Source organism: Sinohyriopsis cumingii, chromosome 2 (assembly GCF_028554795.1).
Source record: "Sinohyriopsis cumingii isolate HCF-2022 chromosome 2, ASM2855479v2, whole genome shotgun sequence".
In the NCBI taxonomy this organism is placed as follows: Eukaryota; Metazoa; Mollusca; class Bivalvia; order Unionida; family Unionidae; genus Sinohyriopsis; species Sinohyriopsis cumingii.
Window position 1 is genome coordinate 45,432,450 of NC_142962.1, and position 22,181 is coordinate 45,454,630.

Here is a 22,181-nt window from a genome sequence, read left to right on the forward strand (position 1 = left end):
ATACTTCACCCATTGTCATGTATAATCACATCAGAACTAATAAATTGATTGATTTATACAAATAATAAGATATTTCAGAATTTTTTTTGGTAGTATTTTTTGGAAAACTGATTAATTTACATAATTTTAAGTACCAACCACCCCGTCAGAATTAATAAATTAATTGATTTGTATAATTTTAAGTACCAATAACCCCATCAGAATTAGCAAACTGATTGATTTGTGTAATTTTAAGCACTAATCACCCCATCAGAATTAATAAATTAATTAATTTACATAAATAATAAAATATTTCAGAATAATAAAAAAATATTTCAGAATATTTTTTGGAAAACTGATTGATTTGTATACTTTTCAGTACCAATCACCCCATCAGAATTAATAAACTGATTGATTTGCATAATTTTAAGTACCAATAACCCATCAGAATTAATAAACTGATTGATTTGCATAATTTTAAGTACCAATAACCCCATCAGAATTAGCAAACTGATTGATTTGTATACTTTTCAGTACCAATTACCCCATCAGAATTAATAAACTGATTGATTTGCATAATTTTAAGTACCAATAACCCCATCAGAATTAATAAACTGATTGATTTGCATAATTTTAAGTACCAATAACCCCATCAGAATTAGCAAACTGATTGATTTGCATAATTTTCAGTACCAACCACCCCATCAGATTGATTTGCATAAATAATAAAATATTTCAGAATAATAATAAAATATTTCAGAATATTTTTTTTTTGGTAGTATTTTTGGGAAAACTGATCGATTAATACAATTTTCAGTACCAATTACCCCACCAGAATTAATAAACTGATTGATTTGTATGCTTTTGAGTAGCAATTACCCTATCAGAATTAATAAAATTGATTTGTATAATTTTAAGTACCAATAACCCCAACAGAATTAATAAATTAATTGATTTGTATAATTTTCAGTACCAACCACCCCATTAGAATTAATAACCTAATTGATTTACATAAATAATTAAAATATTTCAGAACAATAATAAAATATTTTTTTTGTAGTATTATTTGGAAAACTGATTGATTTGTGTACTTTTGAGTAGCAATCACCCCATCAGATTGATTTGTACCAACCACCCCATCAGATTGATTCATAAAAAACAAAATATTTCAGAATAATAATAAATTATTTCAGATTATACAAAATTGATTAATTTGTGTAATTTATCCCTTCAGTGATTAATTAACCCTTACATTTACTTATTTATTCTGAAATATTATTTTTTTAAGTTGATCGAGTTTAATACAGGAGTGTGTTTAATTTAGAATCTGATCTCTGTTACAAATGATCGCGATAATATGTTCTCGACGGAGCTCATCTAACTGTTCTTGTGTTAATAAGAAATCCTCGTTTCCGTGTTCATCAATAACTAAATTAACATTAAATTGCTCTGTGTTTTGTGAAAACGCTGTTCTGATGTCATGTTCAAGTACTTCTTTGTCATGTATAAAAACCCTCACGTGGTGGTACATTACATAATATTTACTTGATTAATTAAGATTTCACATACAGATTTATTACAAGCTTTTCTCCACGTAGGTCAATTAAGCGATTCAGGTGGTCTGTGAGCTTAAAATTTATTAATGTTAACACATTATTGTGACACCACAGATACACAGGATTAGTTGGTTCTTGCACGATTAAACTTCCAGGGGATACTTGTGGTGTAAATGTATATAAAATATATCCTTGTTGAGCCTGATTTGATCTTCCGAGATCTATTTGATAGCTACCATCAATTACGTCACAAACCAGATTGACCACGATCGTGCTGGTTATATTAACGATTCCGGGAGATACATGCCTGCCGCCGCCGTGTGGATCATTATTATGTCTGAGAACAGTTGCTAGTGGAGCTAGTTTTCTCCATGCATCGAGTATTTTAGGAAAATATTCATCAATAATATCATTGACAGATTTTCTTAATCTATCTGGATTATAATCAGGGAACTTAAACGTTACAATGTCAGCTTCGGGTATTTTGTATTTGGTTGCAAAAAACCTTCTATAATCGCCCGATGATTCAAAAACTAAGTTTATGATTCTATTATGAAAATATTCAATAGTATCAGCTATATGATTTAAAATTTCTATTCGTTTAATAATTTCTTCTCGCACAGATGTCAAATCAGACAAATATTCATAAAAAAGAACACGTAAATTAGCCAGTTGTTCTTCGTGATCTGAATTTATGATACTAATGACATTATTGATATTTATATCGTAAAATGAATTATACAGGTTATTACCGTCATCAGCGTTGTGTAAAAGCCAATAGTACTCACCAGTTTTATCTACACGAAATTGATCCCGTTTATCCCATACCCGTTTTTCTATGTTCCACCAGAAACATGTATAATTCATTTTAAGATCATGATGAAAACTTTTCGATGATGTAAAATCATCCAGAGTTGGTTCTGGTGGTATCGGTGTTATCTGTGGTGATATTTCAGGCCAACCTAGTACGGATCTTATCGTGGATTGATAAATATCAACGATGTAATCAGGAGAATGTATTTCAATCATCGAGGATAGCGTCGGTTCATGAACGTTAATTGATATTTTCGCTTCTTTTCCAGCTATTGATTTTATTCTACGCTGAAATTCCTCATTGATTTGTTCAATCTCATAACAACCAGTGGGTATTCCAACAACAATCCAGTCAGGAGTACCATCTAGTTTGTTTTTGTCAGCAAATATAAGTAAATTATTTGCTGGTGTACCATTAAATGATTTTGATCTGATATTTGGCCAGCTGTAATATACCTGTAATTGAGCTAGTGCTATTTCCTTAACTGGAATTGCAGTAGGAAAGTTAATACTAAATTCAGGATTAGTTGAACTTACCGAGATCATCGTTATCTTTGATGGAGTTGTGTTTGTCACGATCTGCTGGAGTAATTCTGTCATTATTAGTACTTGTATCTTTAATACCGATACCTTCGTCATATATTTTAATCATTGAAAACTCGAAATTAGATATAATTCCATTACTGAGACTCACTGATGACAACAAAGACAATTTCGAGTATGCTACTGTTGTTGTGTGTAATTTTATTATATAATCGGATAATTTTTCATTCAAGCAGGTGCATATTTTTTTTGTGATGATATTAAGCACACCTGCAATAGTTGTTGCTGCTGAAATACAAATAGTTACGGCTACTGGTGCCATCATTGTCACCGCTGATAATATAACACCCATTCCAGCAACAACAGTGGATACTGAATAAACAATCACATCAACGATAACTAATCGTCATCGATATTTCTTTACTTTTACTGTATACTGTTCGACTCGATCTCTTAATGCTGCCTGCCATTCACGTGCTTGATTGTACCTGTATTGAGATGCATCGCTGATTGAGGTACTCATATTTTTATGCAGTAACCAATTGAGGTGTTTCAGCTGCAAATTCCAAACACCACCAGTAAGATATTGCGGTTAATTTCTTATCAGCTGCTTCCAGAATAAATATTTCTTCGGTTCTGCTATTTCATATAACAGATACAACCCCGGAAAACTTATCAGTTGAATGACGCCATGGATACGTTGTAAGTATCTCAAATTTTGCAGCACTGAACACAGACAGCCTGTACACGCCAGTGACTGTTGCCGTATATTTAATAGTTTTATTTTGCTGCGACCAGGTTGCGAATCCCGATGATGCAGTGTATAATATGTTTGTGATATGCCCGGGAGTTATTCCGGCTGGGATTTAATCAAATTGGTTTTATTAACGATCTCAGGAATCCCTGCTACAATGTCTTGCTGTGTTTGTTTGATCGTGTCGATGTTCGTCTTGATATCAACGAGATTTATGTCAACGGAGTGTGGAGTGCCGAAGAATTTATCTATAGATTCATCAGTTTTTTGAAAATTTCTTCGAAATCTTCCAAAAGCGCCACATGAACGTCATACTCTGCCCGCAACGTGGATAATTTACCATCTACGGTGTTGTAGTTGACGTTGACATATTTTTTTCTTGCTGCATCTTCGTCGGATGTTGGATCTCTCAAAACTACTATCTTGTTTCCGTTCATGCTAAGTTCACCTGTCATTGTGTCACCGGTATTTTTCATGCGATTAGCAGCACTTTTTGCAATTTCATCTCTGATGGTTGCAAGCGATATACTTGAATCTCTGATTCTACCACCATCAGTAAACACAGGAATATTATCCGTGACCGCGCCGAGTACTCGTCGAACTATATCATTCCATTTAATATTGCTTGTTTTTAGTTTTCCGTATCGATCCTGAAAAATAACAACCTCATCTGGATCAACTCCAGCCAGGTTCATAATATCAGCAGGTTCATCTTTAGTCACGTACTTTGACAGATCAACGTCGCCGGGTTTTTTCTCAATGCGTGAAGATCTTCTTCCGTAAATATCAACCATTATATAAGATCTAAGATCTGTTTAAAACGCTTTACGCGCAACGAATCGGTTGCTTGTATAATCATGCACAACTTTATGTGGCGGTTTGGATGATTTTGATATAGCGTTAAGTACATTAATTACTTCACAGCCGCATATTGGCGGATCTGTCATTGTTTGTGTGGGTAGCGTTGAATACCAAACTTGCGCGTGAAGTGGTGCAACATACTTGATAAATTCAACAGGTGGAGCTAACCCGTATGAATCAAAATAAACAATTCCACGTGGATCAACTGCGTATGATACCCAATGAGTACCGGGTCCTGAATTTGAGTCGAGATTAATAATACCCGTTTCGAGTTTGTTCGGTTGTTTTGGTAATTGATCTCGCATAAAAACACCTCTAAAGTTTTTTATTTTTAATCGTTTAGCAGCATTAAGTAAATCAAAATTTGATGCTGGAACATCTAACGTGGAAGCCTCAGACCTCTCCCCCAACGAGATCCTGGTAATCTTAGGCCGCGTCCCTTTTTTTGTATCCATTTCCAGTTGCTTTCTTTAGAGCCATTCCAGCAGCTGTTCCAACAGCACCTAATGCGGCTGCTTTTGCTACGGCTGGAGCAGCAGCAGCTATTAACACTGGAATAGCCGCAAGAAGCGGAAATATACCACCTATTTTAACCATGTCCTTGATGGTGCTCGGAGAAAGATGTAATTGAACTCCGGTTTTTGATTCTAGGGCTTTATTGAAATGTTTAATCTGATTATTTGTCAACGATAATTTGTTGGGACCACCACCAATCTGATCTCATTTTAGTGATATTTTAGTTCCACATTTGTTGGCGGTTTTTGATTGAAACTTTTTGATCTGACTGGGAGTCAGAGTAACATTAACATGACCATACGACATTTTTATATAAATAATATTTTTCTAAATAACACAATCAAAGATTTTCCACTGGTACATCAACGACTCTCATTCGACCACTACCACCTTCAAGTAACATCGCTTTATCACTGAGTATGACCGCGATTGCTCTGTAGAAGGCACCACCACCTGGCGGGTTAGTAACACGAGCTCGAAAGTGTATATCAACGACAGATTGTTTGGACAAATCAAGATGTTCCAGTGAAAAATAATAAATCGGATATAGACTTGTAAAATCTAGTTGTGATATTTGCAAACCAGTATCTATATTTTGATCACGTCTCATGAATGACATTAAACAATGATATACACGCGCTACGTGATTTTGATCAAAATTTAACAATATATCTTCAGTTGGTTCTTGATGTCCATTTATCCGCAAGGAAACTTCATTAACTCCAAGGTTGTCAAATATCATATGTGAACGTCCTTGATTATTTGTCCAAGCATTATCTTGCAGCGCAATAAAAATATGCCGTGGTGCAGAAACACCTTGTTGTGATGCTATATGCCATGTAAATAAACCATTAACAGAACTTTGAGTAGCATCTGTGGTTACTGTTAACCATGATAGCAATGATTTACCGCCTTCATCCATAAAAGATATTAATTTTTGTTCTTCAGTAATAGATGGAGTCATTACTGGCATCCACAGTGAAAGTTTCGTTATATTTACTTTACCATCAGCAACGCCAGCACCTCGCCAGATTGCATCATTATCGTCACCTTTTCTTACCAGCACAACTGTGTGTTTAGCTCCAAAGATGACCTTTCTAACATTTCTGCAAAATCCAAAGATGTGAGATAATGGAATTGCACATGAGAAATTTCTATCATTTCCTGACAGCGCTGCTCGGCATGTTGCAAACCCAAAGTTGTAAGTCGTATTAACACTTCCTATAATATCAAAAGCAGCAGCTGGTCTAGCTTCATGTTCAAAATCAACTGGTTGATCAGCAACTGCAGTACCCTGTGCTGTCCGTATTTTAGTATACTGATCATGATCAGCGTGGTTAGTAATATCCTTGGCAAACATCATTGTTGGACTGGCTGATCTTGTGTAATCATCAGAATATCTCGCTAGACCAATTATTGTTGTAGCAACATCAACATCCTTCTGAATTGATTCAATATTTTTTCCATCAATCATGTATGTGGCGCTATCAAACAACGCCATAATCCCGTTGTTGACAAAACCAACACGCAAATTGGCACCATATGGCGTATTAGCTACAACATTCGTTACAAGTCTACCTTCTACTTCAATAAACGCCTCAGCAGGCAAGAAATATCTACTTGTATCATGAACCTGTAATTCGATTCTCCCCCACTGATTTGGTTGTCTTGTGTCATAGGAATAAAATTGATAATCACGTACCGATTCATATTTAATGACAGGTGCCTCCATATCAAATGCTACGTCGGATTCGCGCTTGAACATTTTTATTATAATTACCATTTTTTCCAAATGATGATCTAAATCATCGTCAATGAAGACCGCTTCCTGCTATTAAATTTGATGTTATATTTCTTTCTGCTTCTTCAGATAATTCCGCTAGTTTTTTATTTGCAGCCTGATTTATTATTTTACTTATGTCAGCGGGCATCACTTCAGTACTTGCCAGTTTCACTGATGGTTGTCATTTTCGTCACATTAATCGTGTTAGTCTATCTTTGATCGCCGAGAACGCCTTACCAGCAACATTGACAATTGCTCCAGGAGCTTTATCACGAACAATATCAATAGCTTTCATCGATAATTGTTTTGCAATAGGTGATACTTTTGGAGCTATCCTTGTAAATAATCCCTGTACAACATCACCAAGTCGATCTCCGTAAGTAGCTCTGTAGATTGGAAATCGGGAGTTTACGGCTCTGACCTGCACGGGTTTATGATGATTATTATGTATGATCATCTTATTTTATTTGCTATTTATCTAACAACTAGTCACTATAATCATCAACAAGTTCATCTATAAGTTCTCGGTAAACTCCAATATCCATGATACCACCTTGAAATAATCGCCGACAAATATCAGCTGCTTCATTAATTATTTCTGGTGAATTATTTCCGGCACGTTTTCCTCCTATGAGAACTTCTAACCGTGACACATCATTAATGATATTATCAGGACAAACAAAATCGTCTCCCAGACCACTGCCAGTAGCTCCTTCTCCTGACTTCTCAGGTGATGTCGCTCCAAACATCTCCTTAATTTTCGACATCAGCGGTGAATAAGATTGTTTTTGTTCTGTTCGTTGCAGAGGTGGAGGAAGTCGATACTGGGAGGATTTTTCTTGTTCTAGTTGTCTTTTCTCTTTATAAAGTGTGTTTACTTCTTCATAAAGAGTGTTGTATCCCAAATCATCACCTTTAACCTGTTTTTTATTTGTATATATGCGATATATCCATTTAATAAGATCTTCATTTTTTACTTTTTCATGACGGGGGTTTAAAATACCAGATTTGTCAGATATATAATCTAATATTTTTTCAGGTAATTTTTCTCTTTCAGTATTTCTAATTTCTTCAACAACCCCTTCTCTGAATCTTGCAATCAATTTGATATCTTCTTTTACTGGTTTAGGTTTAGATTCAAGTTCTTTTTCCACGCCGGTGATTTCAGTACGAAGTTTTCCAATACCTTCAAGTATTTCCTCACCAACAGGTGGAGGTTGGGCCGCAGCTATATCAGTTGGAAGATCTTGTAAAATCTTCTTTGTCTGTTTAGTTCTTCTTGCTATTTTTTCAGTTTGTTCTGCTGTTTGTTTTGATACCGGAAGAAGATCTTCTTTGATAACAGCTGTAACTTTTTCAGTAGCTGCAGTGATGGGTTTAAACAGTTTTTTAGTGTCCTCTTCGTATTCAACTTGTGCTTCTTGCTGCGCTTGTAGATTTTTTCTAAATGAGTCTTGCATGGGAAGAAATTTTTTAATTGCTTCTAGTCTCTCTCATGCTATTCTTGCAGTATGAGATTCTGGATGTACCATTATTTTTAATATAACAATTTTTTAATTAATAAATTTAATTAAACAGATATCATAAATATATGCACAATTGTACGTGGTTGATTCAAGGAACAACAAATAAATGCAACAAAAGGTGCCATGGAGAATATTGCAGGAGACATAATTATATTTTATCAAAAAATTCTCATGCTGGCTCACGACACTGTGTTGGATGTAACAACGGCGTTAGAGGATTATATCAGATTTGTAAAAATTGCGGTGGAGATCGATATAGACGTTTAATGATATATTACAGAAAAAGAAAGAACATAAATCCAAAAATAGAAAAACCACCATCAGAACTTGAATATTACTTGAAGAACAAAACAAATGATGATAAACGTATTCAAGATTACTCTGATGACGATTCAGAATGATTGTACTCTGATGTTATTCAGAATAATATAGCAGCAGAGAGGGTGTGGACCGCATCCATTGTTTGTCTGGGTCAATCAATGACGCCGTAATGTTAATGACCTCTACGAAGGGTCACTATTTTTTTTGGTCTAAAAAACGTACGTGACACGTTAAGTGGTCTGATCGCCCTCTCTGCTGCTTCTGTTCTTGAGAGAGTCTAGATTTTATTATGTTCAAGAGATAAAGCAGTGAATTAACGTTTTTAATAACCTTATCAACTTGCATTTTCCATCAAAAAATATTGTCTATCATGATGACAGGTAGTTTTTCATTTTCAGACTGTTGTATATCCATTCCTTTTATCATTACTTTGAAATAATTTTTCTCAGCTTTTACTCTTGCTCAGCTTTTTGATTTGGCTGCATTTATCTTCAGAACAATTGTGTTCACACCAGTTATTTATTTTCACCAAATCGCTAATTTAGTGCTAATCTCATTGGCCTGTTGATCCAATGTTATATAATGTCATATCATCGACGAACATGTTGGTGGTGGATAGCTTAATGTGTTATGGCAAATCATTGATGCACAGCAGAAAGAGTAATGGTCCAAGAACTGATCCTTGTTATTGTCTGCCTTCAAGATAGGCTCGAAATGAAGTTAAGTTTTCATGGTTAACTTGATATATGCTGAGCTTTTCCAGCAGGATTTTGTGATTTACAAGGTCAAAAGACTTTGTAAGGTCAAGAAACACTGTGCCTACAAGGTTACCTTGATCTATTACTATTAACCAATCATAAACCATTCTAGTTAGTGTAGTCTGGCATGGATGTCCTTCACGGAAGTCTGATTGTCATGAATGTAGCAAATTAAATGATTCCAGGTGGTTTTTAAATTCATTACAAATATGTCTTTCTAATATCTTTAAAAGTGATGATGAAACTGATATAGGTCTATAGTTATTCATATCAGAAAGATCTCCCTTCTTACGTACTGGAGTTACTTTTAGCCTGTTGGGAAAGATACCTGTGGAAATATTTAGATTGAAGATTACCATAAGTAAAGGTGCAATCAATTATGATTAGTGTTTAGGAATGCAGCACTTATATTATCTAGACCTGATGCTGTTCTGACATCAAGTTTGTCTCATTCCTTTAAAATGAAATCAATACTTCTTTTTTGGTATTCTAAAGCACTCTTCTTTGCCAAGTTTTGAAGAAATATATTCATTTCATTCACCAATAGAGAATTTTTTTGTAAGCAGTATGATCCACAAGTTCTTCATTTATATTTACAAAGTAATCATTGAGTACATTTGCAATTTTAAGGTTCTTGTTGAATATCACCATTTTCAACACTAATTCATGCAAATTGCAGATTATTGACAGATTTGGCTCTATAGTCATTGAAGGTTTTCCAGTTTTCTATGGTTCTTTTTGTAATACTATCTGATGTTTCAGTGGAATAATACATTTTCCTTGCCTTTTGAATCATTGAACTCTGTTTCTCCATATTCTGTAATTGTCAGTACCTTTTAATACATCCCTTAGCAGGAAAGAAATGTCTTGCTTATGTTTCATTCGAACAGCCACAGGTCTGATTTTCAAAGTTGTTGTCCATTCTGGCAGCAATGCCAGCTCTCATGACAAGCACAGCCAACTTGTTGATTCAACCAAGCAACTGCCTCAAACATTTTAAACATCACACAATCATTTAAAGGAACTTTCAACAGTCACTGCCAATTATATCTTGCACTCATGGAGATTCAACCTCCAAAGAAAAACATTTTGCATAGAGTAAGTGGTGTATTTGGTGGGCTCAACACAAGAAAACCATCCTTTGAACATACTGAAGTAGATACTGTAATAACTTAGCTCAGGAAACTAAATTGTACAGCATGGTTAACATACAATAGTCAATGTTAAATCAAACATTTCATGCAGAAGGTAAAGCCTTCCTAATTCTGATTTAATCAGTACATTCATTAACTCATTAACCCCTGGTGCCTCATTTACACGTCAGGAGGTAATAGCCTACTTCCAAGCTCTGTAGCATCAAGGTCAAGTAAGATACACTAAAGTGGATGGTATTATGGAAAGGTAGACAGATGTAACTCTACAATGATACCAAATAGTCTGGACGTTCTAGTTGCACTACAAAATACAGAGGGAAAAATGTATTTTTTTTTAAACTGATTTTTTTCCACCAAAAATGTGCCTGTGGTCAGAATCCAATTTTGTGTCTGGATTTTAAACTTTTTGGCCTCTGACCTAAGGCTGACCAGTCTGAACTGCACACAGACAGGCTAACCTTTGCAAAAAGTAGGATAAGATGGGCATTTGGAATTTAGAGTGATCTCAATATGAAAATGATGGGTCCGTCAAGCAAAAAAACAAAAAACTTTTACCCTTCTGCTCATGCATAAGCGAAATTGCCAATGAAAAATGATGTTTCTAACACAACTAGGCAATATGCTAACCAGAAATCTCTTGCAAGTTGATGTATTAGGATGTATTCAGAAATAGCCCCCTAAATGTTTCCTACTATGCAAAAAAGTTAAAAATCAATCGCTTTCGATCTTAATGGTTGTTAAAAACAAACAGAATTAGTAAACCACCTCGTCATATAATTCTTTAAGTTGAACAATCCATAGTCACATTTTGGGAAGACATTATTAATATATAGATGCGTGTAGAGATTATAATGCAAGGGTTAAAGTCCAAACAACTTCTTGTATCTATCACAATTTATGAACCAACTTTGACTGATGCTTAGCAAAGATGTGTTTTGCAAAGTAAGAAATACAAGCAAATTTAAGGCTACACAGAGTGTTTCTGCATAATGCAGCCTTTATGATCTTCATTTCCATAGACTATTTTAACGACTACCAACTGGCCTTCTGCCAGAACTTTTACAATAAATCTTTAAAAAGACATTAAGACAGCAGTTTTCAGAATGCTTTCCCATATGTTATTGATTTTGTTTGCTATCAGCTCATTCATTTATTATATATATCTGCACAAAAATATATATTGTTCTTGCAAGACATTTACATTTCAATACAAATATATTTCTAAACAATGGCCGTCAATATTTTGTTTTATTCAGCTATTAGCATTGTTTTTATGACAGATTTCACTTTGACATACAGTACGTAATAATTTCAAAACAATCGGATGCTTAACATGCATATTCAAGTAGGAAATAATTAATATTTTTTTCATATAATATTGTCGCAAGACTGTTTATGACTAAAATACTTTTCTTTATCTTAGTTTTGCCATTATAAGCACTTTAAAATAATCGCAATGAACCTTGCATGGATCTGGCAGTATAGGAATGCATGACCATTCTCAACCATGCATGCATTGGATACGCAGGATGTTAACAGAAAGGCATTTTCAGACTATCAGCCACACCTGGAAGGCTTCAATGCCCATCATTTCTGTGCACCAATGAGAAATTTTGCCATGATATCACCAGTTTTTCCCATACTACTTGATTTTGGTTTGCAACCAATCTTATCTTAGTAAATAGGATGTGGTACCTGTTGGTCATGTTTATAACAGCCTCAATAAGTGTAAAAGGTTAATTTGGATGTTTATCACAGAAATGCCTCTGCAATCCCGTACACATGGAACCTTTCCTGTTTTTAATGGTCTTTTAAAAATGCTTATCATCTGTCATATGCTGCAGACATTTTTATAAGATTAGTCACTTTATTGTGCATTTTGCACCATTGATTGGCTGTCAATTTAACTGCCCCCCCCCCCATAAAGGTATAAGATGATGGGGTAATGCCTATGCTGCGACATTCATCAATATCATTACAGATCTTTCCTATGGCCTCTAAATAGTGCCCCCATTTGTATCAGACCATCTTAAAGGAGACATACCTCAACCATTCAATGAGGAAAAGTCCAATATTTTTAAGTCTATATCAGCACACACACACACCAAAAAAAGTTGTTTCTCCTACTGCAATGGTTTTAAAATTAGGATAGGCAGGACTCTTTGTTCTTTTTAAAAACAAATATATTTGATTTTTTTTACCATTGCACTAGGATCAGCAATGAGAAACTGGGACGGTTGGCTGACCAGAAACAGTTTCTTTTTTGCCTTATAACACACCTAGAGTTCTGTAAGAGCACAAAATAATCTTGATAAATCACATGCTTGCTCTATGACTCAAGTGACAAAATCAAACATTCTGATCACAGTACACTTGTCTAAAAGCTGTAACACACAGAGCACATGCTTGCAAATGATAAAAAAATGATTGAGTACCTTTTACGACCCTTTGTTTATGTGAGCCCCTTGCAGTATGGCTGTGCTTCAAGTTGCAAAGGGCACAGCATGAAAAACACCTGGTAGTGGGGTCATGTGATAAATGACACAAAATGAAATACTGTAAAACTGATTATCTCTCATGTTTCAATTGCCTAAATGCCAGTAACATTAAAAATTGAAGATGCAGCTGAAATAAAAGTACAAAGCAAAAGACAATAAATACTGCCACTTCTCTCTTTCATTCATGGTTTAGTCATCACAGAATAACAATAACATTATATTTGGTCATCTTCTCAATATACATTATTTTCATTCAAGCCCAATGCCATCATCAAATTCACCATTCTTCCAATCTAACTTAAATTTGGACGGTAGAATGTGATTTGTTAAAAAATGCTATCTGAAGAAGAAAAAAACGTTCTTTGAAATCATATAGAGGTTAAGTTCAAAGAATGTTCCAATATTCAGTTTGGAATTAAGAGATGTCACCCCTTAATTCGCTCAATGAAGTCACTCGTAATTCCATTCTTTTTGGACAAGTGCCAAAAGTAGTGTTGTGATACATTTAACAAATTCAATCAGTGACTATCTAATAACAACAGCATTTGAATGTTACACACAAAATGATTCGAGAGGGAGAAAGAAGAAGAGAAAACCTACTTTTTTTAAAAACAGATCAGAGAAGAAATAAGCAAGTTTAAGATAAAAATAAGATTTGGGTGAATATTGGTGGGGTGCTTGATTACTTTGAAGCGCATTTTGGACTGAATACAATCCAACATAGCATGGTGTTGACTTCTTATATTTACCATTGTGAGATCATCAAATTTCTGCTCCACCTTTTGAATGAAATCGGTTGACCCACTGATATGCAGATTAACATTGGATTAATTTCTATACATGTGAAAAATAGCAGGGATTTCAGTTCAAAAGAGAAATTACATGGCCAATAATATGACGAAACATCAATGTTATCTAGTTTTAATGGAAGCCAACCATGTTTAGGACCAATATATTTCAAGATTCAGTGTTATTCAGAGGATTTGGTATATATGACTTTTTGCATGTAATGGCAGCAATGGGTCTTTAAATGCGCAAGTCAAAATATTAAACTGTACAAAAATGAACAGCAAAGCCTGAAGCAATATTGGACTTTGTTATTTGTTGTTTGCAAGTGGGCAGTCTGTAACTCACCTCTTATGCAACTAATTAAAGAAACAAGAGTCCCTAGAATGGACTGATGCTTTACTGCCCATAAAGAATTTCCAGGAAATCAAGATAAGACCATTTCTTCCTGTAACTACCGAGTGTTGAAATCATCTCTGACATCCTTAATAGCAAGGTCTTCAAAATACCTGCTGTTGTGGCCATATTGGATGATAGTTTGGCTGCATTTTCATATAGTACCAACAAAACATCATTTATTACCCAAGACAACACAAGAATTCTTCTCGTGGAAACCCTACACTGATATGACTGTCAGTTTTGAAGAAGTAATGATAACAAGCTTTCCATGATGGCTGCCATCGTGACAATATTGGTTAACAGATTGCTACCATTTTTATTTAGGACCAGCTAGACATCACAAAAAATCTTTAGGTGAAAGAACAATTTATTTGATCAGTCATCTAGGAGCAGTGATAACAGGATTTTTTCAACATGGCCATTGTGGCCCCCATATTGGAAATCAGATCTGCACCATTTTCCTTTTTAACCAGCTAGACAGATATCAAAAATCGTTTTCTGGTGAGAACCCATTTGTCAATATAACTTTCCATTCAGGAGAAGAAATAACAAGATTTCATGACAGATACTGTGGTGGCTATATCAGAGGTTAGATTGGTACCATTTTCCTTCCGGATCAACTAGACATACAAAGCCTTTCAGTGCAAATCCCGTGGTGACATGACCATCCATTCAGGAGGAGTAGTGATAACAAGAGTTTCAAGATGGCCACTGGGACTGCCACACTGGATGTCCAAAATGTACCACTTTTATTTAGGACCAACTAGACCATGGGATGAATATGCGGGTTTTAAAGTTTCATGGCAATCCTCCAGGTAGTTTAGGATGACAGCATTAACCATTCAGGTCTATGGCCAGTTAAGCTAAAAACAAAATGAACTTTCCAAAATTAGGAACGTAAAACAAATGACAATAAAGAGCTCTGTGTGAATATACCAAGAATTTGCATAACCGGAACATTAAATGATACTTACCAAGTTGACATTTGATGATAATTTCATTGAACTTAGTACCCTAAGTGATCACAAGAGATGATGCATAAATCATGTGACTGATCAGTCTTTAGAAAGGTAACAGGATACAAGGTAAGACACAGAGCCTCCATTAACATTTCTTCCTAAAATGCCATATTCTAGTCATACACAATTTGAAATTATAACCAACTGAGAATATTCATTATTGTTTTTGTACATATATACATTGATCTGAAATTACCAGTTAGGAAATTGTCATTTTAAAATTAAATTATGAAATGATAGTTTCGGTTAATGTTCACATCCTGAAAATAAAATATAAAATAAAAATGAATTCTAACCATTATTTTGAGGAATATGACATAGTACTTGAAAAAGATGCAAGTGTTAAAATGAGGAAACAGAGAGAAGGAACTGGCACAGAGTTGGTTCTCAATACATACGACTGACTATCTGGTCTCCATTATCACAAAATTCACTTTGATATTTGCCTTAATATTTATTGTCTCTAGATGAGAATCCCACCCAAAGCAGACAGCCTAACTTTTTGATAATATCTCAGTAATTCATATATGTCAAGCCTGGTATTTCAAATATATTACAGAAAATAAAAATAGAAAAGATGTAATAAATTTTGTAATAAATTTAGTATAATGAGTAACATTACATGCTTGAAAGAGTTATGGTTCAGTGATTTGACATTATTTGCATAGAAAGAATATTTAAAATCCAGGCATAGGTGAATGTGTATGCTTTTTTTACTGTGTTTATTTCTGCTAAATATGTTGTGCAAAACTGGTGATGCATATAGGCCAATGCACAGTTAAACTTCAACTATGAATACATCTGGATGTAATAATGTCAGCTTTTTACACATAAAAGCAGAGAACGTAGTGAGGTTGCAATTTTAAGATGGAAATTTTTATTACCAGCTCATGTTGCCATTTTTATTACTGCTGCCACAACTGTTCATTTAAAGCACAATGGTTATTTATCTGATCTGAAATTGACCATGCTGGTGTCACATGGCTCATGACGTCACTAAAAACAAAAATGGCAAAACTAACCCAGCTAACTGAAATTACTGCTCTGCAGCCCAATGACGTGAGCTCTAATAATATGCCCAACCTCAAGGTCAAGAACCATACTGACACTACATTATTTTGCAGTGAGGAGGGTGAAATTAACCCTATAATCAAAGTGACTGCTCAGCAGCCCCATGACACAAACTCCAATAACATGCCCAACTTTGGAGTCACGAACTATAATGACACTAGATATGGTTGCAATGAAGAGGGTGAAACCAGGCATTCTAATAGAACTGACTGCTCCGCAGCCCAATGACATAAGCTCCAACAGCATGCTCAATCTCAGTGTTGTGAACCATATCAACACTTGATAGAGTTCGTGTTTCCTGCTAAAAAGAAACCCCTTTGTTCATCTGTAACCCTGCATGGTTCAGCCACAGTTTCTTGCAAAACAAATCCATTATCAATGGGAGTCATGTTATTAGTTGTGCACACAGCACACAATGTCATTATTTAATGGTATTATGGCAGCAGTGCTGACAAGTGAACTGAAATTTTGCTGATGAAAGGAATCACTGAAAACACAGTGAAAAATAAAGAAAGCAGTGCTAATCAAGTCTGATTATCTTTTACAGGAGTGTTGAAATATGAGGGAATGCCCTGAACTAATAGAAAATTACAAATTCTCGGTTAGTAGCCAAAACCATGAACTGATTATCATCTTGCACTTGTTTACCAGTCACATGACCTATGCAACATCTCCTGGGGTCCCTTAGGGTACGAAAGGTTCAATGAAATAAGAACCAAAATAATGGCACTAAAATTATATACACATTGTGAACTATACTGTATACTGGATCTGAGGCCTGAATTACAGAAAAGCGTTACTACCCTTCTGAATAGATACAGCTACAAATATCTGTAAGAATAAATGCAACTATTGATACCATTAAAGTTTTCTCACCTTTCCCCCCGGAAGACCAAGGTCCTTAAGACACTGCATAATCATCTTTTCTGTCCGACCGGAAGCAAATGTCCGTGTGATGCTGAAAGGGCAAAATCACCATCTTATTACTTTGTAATTATCAGGGCTTCTGAAAAATTAACCTAGCAGAGAGAAACTGTTACGCTCTATTTTATCTATTTTTTAAAAAGCTGAAGATGTGATTTTTATCATAATTAATATAATAATACGACGACATAGTAAATGAATTAATCAAGCAGAAAATGTGAAATTTTGCATTCTGAATTTGCTATTCCTTCTGTTTTAGTCTTATTCATTTGTTCTTCTCTCCTTCCAATTTTATATTAAAAAAATATTTTCTTTCATACAAAATTCAGTAGAGAACATTGCCTTATTAAATACTTTTCCTAAAATTTAGTTAGCAGGTACAATGCCTTCAAATGCAGTGTACCACTTTACTTAACAGACATATTTGATTGAGTCTGATGTGTCGGAATCATAGTAATTCAGTTTGGAAGTGGTTCAGGAGAAAAGCATCTTGGGACATCTTTCTTTTTTTTTCTTCAGTTTTTTTTCTCATTTTGATTCAAGGCCAAAAATACCCCATATAAATTGAAATTAATGCCTGATGAGCAACATTTAATATATGAAATGCCATAATATTAGGCATATATATATATGTGTGATCAGATGAGAACTAATAAATATTTCAGGCATTTTAATATAGCAATATGGGAGCCACAGCAGCTCTGTATGTAGAATTACTGGTAATTTGTGGTGAAGAGAAATCAGAGTAAAATGTATGCATCAGAAATCCACAAACAACGTCAGCCTGGTTTTTTGGAACATCAAATTTATTTCCAATATTACATATAGGTATGTTATATACTTCAGACATTTTCTTTCTTTCTTTTTGTCTCATATTATTTTTTGTAGTTTTCCTTCAGCTTTAAGTTATTGACTTACAATTTAATCCCTAAAATGCATTATTTTTCTAATATGTATATAACTTGTATTGAAATTCGTGATTTTTCTGTTGTAGAATTACTGCTTAAATGTTTACAAATGTTTTCAAATGGGAGTAACTTTTCTCACAACCAAACTGTGATTTTCGATAGACTGGACCATATTTTTCCTCTTGCTTCAATATGCAAAGTGCAAGGTCAGCCAATTAGATGTGAGATTACCTCATTAATACATCAGCTGCATGATCAATAAACAGCATACATAGATTTCATTCATTATCAAACAGCTTATGTAACCTTAATGATAAAACCGTATATTCCAAGTTTGATTAAAATCGATCAGAAAGAAGACCTTCAGATTGGTAAAATGGTTAACCAATCAGATTTACAAGATCACCTTATTCCTATAATGAATCCTGCTCATTATCAAATCCTTACTAGATTAAGATCGGATCAGAAATGCGCGTGTGTGTGTGTGTGTGTGTGTGTGTGTGTGTGTGTGTGTGTGTGTGTGTGTGTGTGTGTGTGTGTGTGTGTGTGTGTGTGTGTGTGTGTGTGTGTGTGTGTGTGTGTGTGTGTGTGTGTGTGTGATTTGGATTTTTAACGTAGCTTTAACAATTGTTTAGTCATATCGCTATGATGTCTGCAGTGCGGCAGTTCATAGTGATGTCTAACACTGAGGCATCATGCCGCAGACATATAGCATGATGTCCCACTCAGTCACATTATCCTGACACCAGGCAGACCAGTCCTAACACTAACCTCTTAATGCTGAGCACCAAGCGAAGCAGGTGTTAGTATCATTTTTGTAAGTCTTTGGTATGATTCAGCCAGGGACCGAACCCAAGACCTCCTGCATCTGAGCATGACGCTCTACCCACTAGGCCACCGAAGCAGTGACAAATATGTACCTGGAGTGCTAACAAGCAAGAATGTCACATTCCATCAATAACAAGCATGCAAAATGCATGCACATTTTTTGTCTTTCTTTATGCAACGTGACAATCAATAACTCTCATGATAGTGTCAAGAAAAAACAGGTTACTTTTGTCAGACTATATGTGTACACTAATTTTAGACAATAAAAGAAAAGATTTTATATACTTTACAAGAACTAATTTCTCATTTCTTTATAATTTTATATTCAGATCTAAACAATGATAAACAGATAAATTTCAAAATGAATGCTGTGGTATCAGCCAAAATTTTCCTTGCACTGTCTTTCACTAATTTTGAGCAATGATACAACAACAATTCTAAAAAAGGAAGCTGATAAATACCTCCGTACAGGAATTTTCCCACTTGGATTGACCATGAAACATAACTTCATCCAGCTGAAAAATGAAATAAATCATAAATCAACAACATGTATCACACAAAGATCAGCTTAGGGCTCAATAAAACAACCTCTGTCTGGCACCCAGGGGCTAACCAAGTTTGTGCTAACATATTTTGAGTTCAGTGTGAAGGGGCAAATTTTCTGGCGATCTAACAAGAATACATTAGTTGAGACCAGAGAACCATTAATTAGATTTATGGAGACAGGCGCGTATCATATCACCATACTACCGTGTATGGTAATGTCCTTTATAGGGAGAATTTTGTTCCTAATTAAGCATTTGTTTATACAGCAGCCAGACGGTCTATTAGGGACACGGTAAACTTCATTTTCATGGTAAAGTTGTCATGACTGAGAAATCGCAGAAACTCTGTTACTCAAACTGTAAGGTCAGGCTGACCCCGACTTTGGCGCTTCTGGAAAAAGGTGGCAGAGATATTTGATTTTGATTGGTTAAGTTAAATAAAGGGCGTGTTTACCACACGAAATTTTCTAGGTTTTAAAATTGCCACATCAGAAATTTTAATCAGTCTAAGCTTTTCTATGACAGAAATCAGAGTAGGCTCTGGGGATTTGCAAGAAATTCCTTGTAAAAGGAACTGTTGTCCAAAGGGGACTATTGTCCAAAGGAACCGATGAACTAATTTGCCAATTAGAGGGAGGAACGTTGAAAGCAAAGGTATTGTGTCAATTCCATGTAATTTGTTGATGCCATATATAATGCTTTGCTGAAGTTATTTACTTGTATTTGCATGAATCTTTTTTCTACATTCATGTAATAATTTCTTTATGAAGTATAACTGTGTTGAGTTCATGCATAGGAAGTCGTATATTAATCTTCTTTAGATAAGTTTGACGAATTGTTTGAATTTGTCGTCTTGTTTGCATAAGAATTATGTTCTAAGAATTTAATACATTACATTAGTTAATATGATTACCAGAATCCGTGTGAATTCGCCGAATTTAGAAGATTTCACGTATGATTAAGAATAAGTGTGTATTGACTGAAATGATTTAGTAACTGATGTGATGTATCCTATTTATTCGCTGTATAAATTGAGGCTGGCTCAGAACCCCAGGCCTCGCATATGTGTTAATGTGTAAGGTCAAGGCGTAATGAATTAGCCATTTGACTAACTAGGGTCATTATAGAACATGTGGAGTCGATTGATAGCCTTAGCATCTGTCTAGCACTGATAGTAAAATCTGATAACGAGGGAGAATAATGAAGAATTAACTGTTTCATAAATAACGGAAATTTAGGTTGTCTCTATTTATGTTTATTTAAAAGGCAGAAAATAGCTCCTGAGATGTATTATCCTGAGACATGTTATCCTGAGACGTATTATTCTGGGACATATGATGTGATGTTATTCTGAGACGTATACTGAGAAGTATAGAGAGAAGTGCAGTGAGACATATAATCCTGTGATGCAAACCTGCGACGTATTAATTTCTGAAATGTATTCTGAGAGTATCCTGAGACGTATGGTGGAAAGTATCATCCTGAGATCCAAGCGTCTGAACAGCTACAGTGGCAGCAGAACAACTGAGGACGAACAGGCTATGCAATCGTACAAGACAATGACTTCGATTGTTCACTCAATCCTATGATGAACTAAATCTATCAGTAAACAGATCAGCTATTTTATTTAAATCTATTTGTGTTTTTCTTTGTATTTCGGTGAAAGTTTCAATTTCTAAAAGCAGAGTATATTCCTGATGTAATGAATTTTCACAGTATTTTTTATGTGATTGATTAAACTGTTTGTTTACATGTACGGGGGCTCATGTTGGTTTGTTTAATATACCTGCTCAGATCTCTATCTATTTCACCTATAAGTTTCACCACTTATATTTATATTTACTCGAACCGGGCAATAACATCGAGGGCAGTCAACCCATAGATAACGAAAACCCAAATTTGGTGGGACACCCACCAGGGACAATTCTCCCCGCTTTACATTCAGTTATAGGTGAATGTCTGGATGATTATAAGCAGATTTAAATATATTCTAAGACATATTACTGTATAGTTTTTCATGACCTTTAAAAGGTGTTGTTAATATTTGTGCCCTAGATTTCAATGTTACAGACAAGTATCTTGGAGGAATAGTCTCAATGGGATTACAGTACATGGTAGACTTTATAGGGCACAGACAACTAATTCCTATTTTCAGTAACAAAACAATAATATCTAATTAATATACTTCTGCAGTAAAATCAAGCTTGCATTTTATGAATAATCCATCCAATAGCAAATGATGAAATTGATGTGCTGCATGTCTTATTTTTGACAAAATTCCCTTATAGGTGTCCACTATAAAAATCCAGCCAAGTGAGATCTTCACGTTTACATCCAGTGGTACCCATACAGTAACATTAATTAAAAAAATGGTTTTCAGTTGAAAAATTGCTCTAATTTTTTTCCAGTTATTATTGTCATCAACTGATCTTCATTCTTTTAACAATGGTATTTAATATACCAACACACACAGACTGGTTCAGCAGCTCATAAAATAATTAACTGCCTGTTACCTAAATTCAAATTGTACTATCATGATCATTCTTAACAGTGCAACACTGGGAGGCTGCTAAAGATCAAAAATTGATAGCTTTTCCCACAAAAAAACCCAAGTTTCCCTTTGAAACTTATAAGTATAT

General features: G+C 34.8%; 1 protein-coding gene across 1 annotated transcript in view; it reads right to left on the reverse strand.

Annotated features, from left to right (window-relative positions):
• Positions 1–22,181, reverse strand: part of LOC149804757 (1-phosphatidylinositol 4,5-bisphosphate phosphodiesterase beta-4-like) — a 342,757-nt gene that overhangs the window by 166,103 nt on the left and 154,473 nt on the right. The window contains exons 7-8 of the mRNA XM_089944026.1: positions 19,459–19,512; positions 17,214–17,295 (exon numbers count right to left, since the gene is read on the reverse strand). Of these exons, the coding sequence (XP_089800152.1) occupies positions 17,214–17,295; positions 19,459–19,512 (136 nt within the window). The remainder of the gene's footprint in view (positions 1–17,213; positions 17,296–19,458; positions 19,513–22,181) is intronic.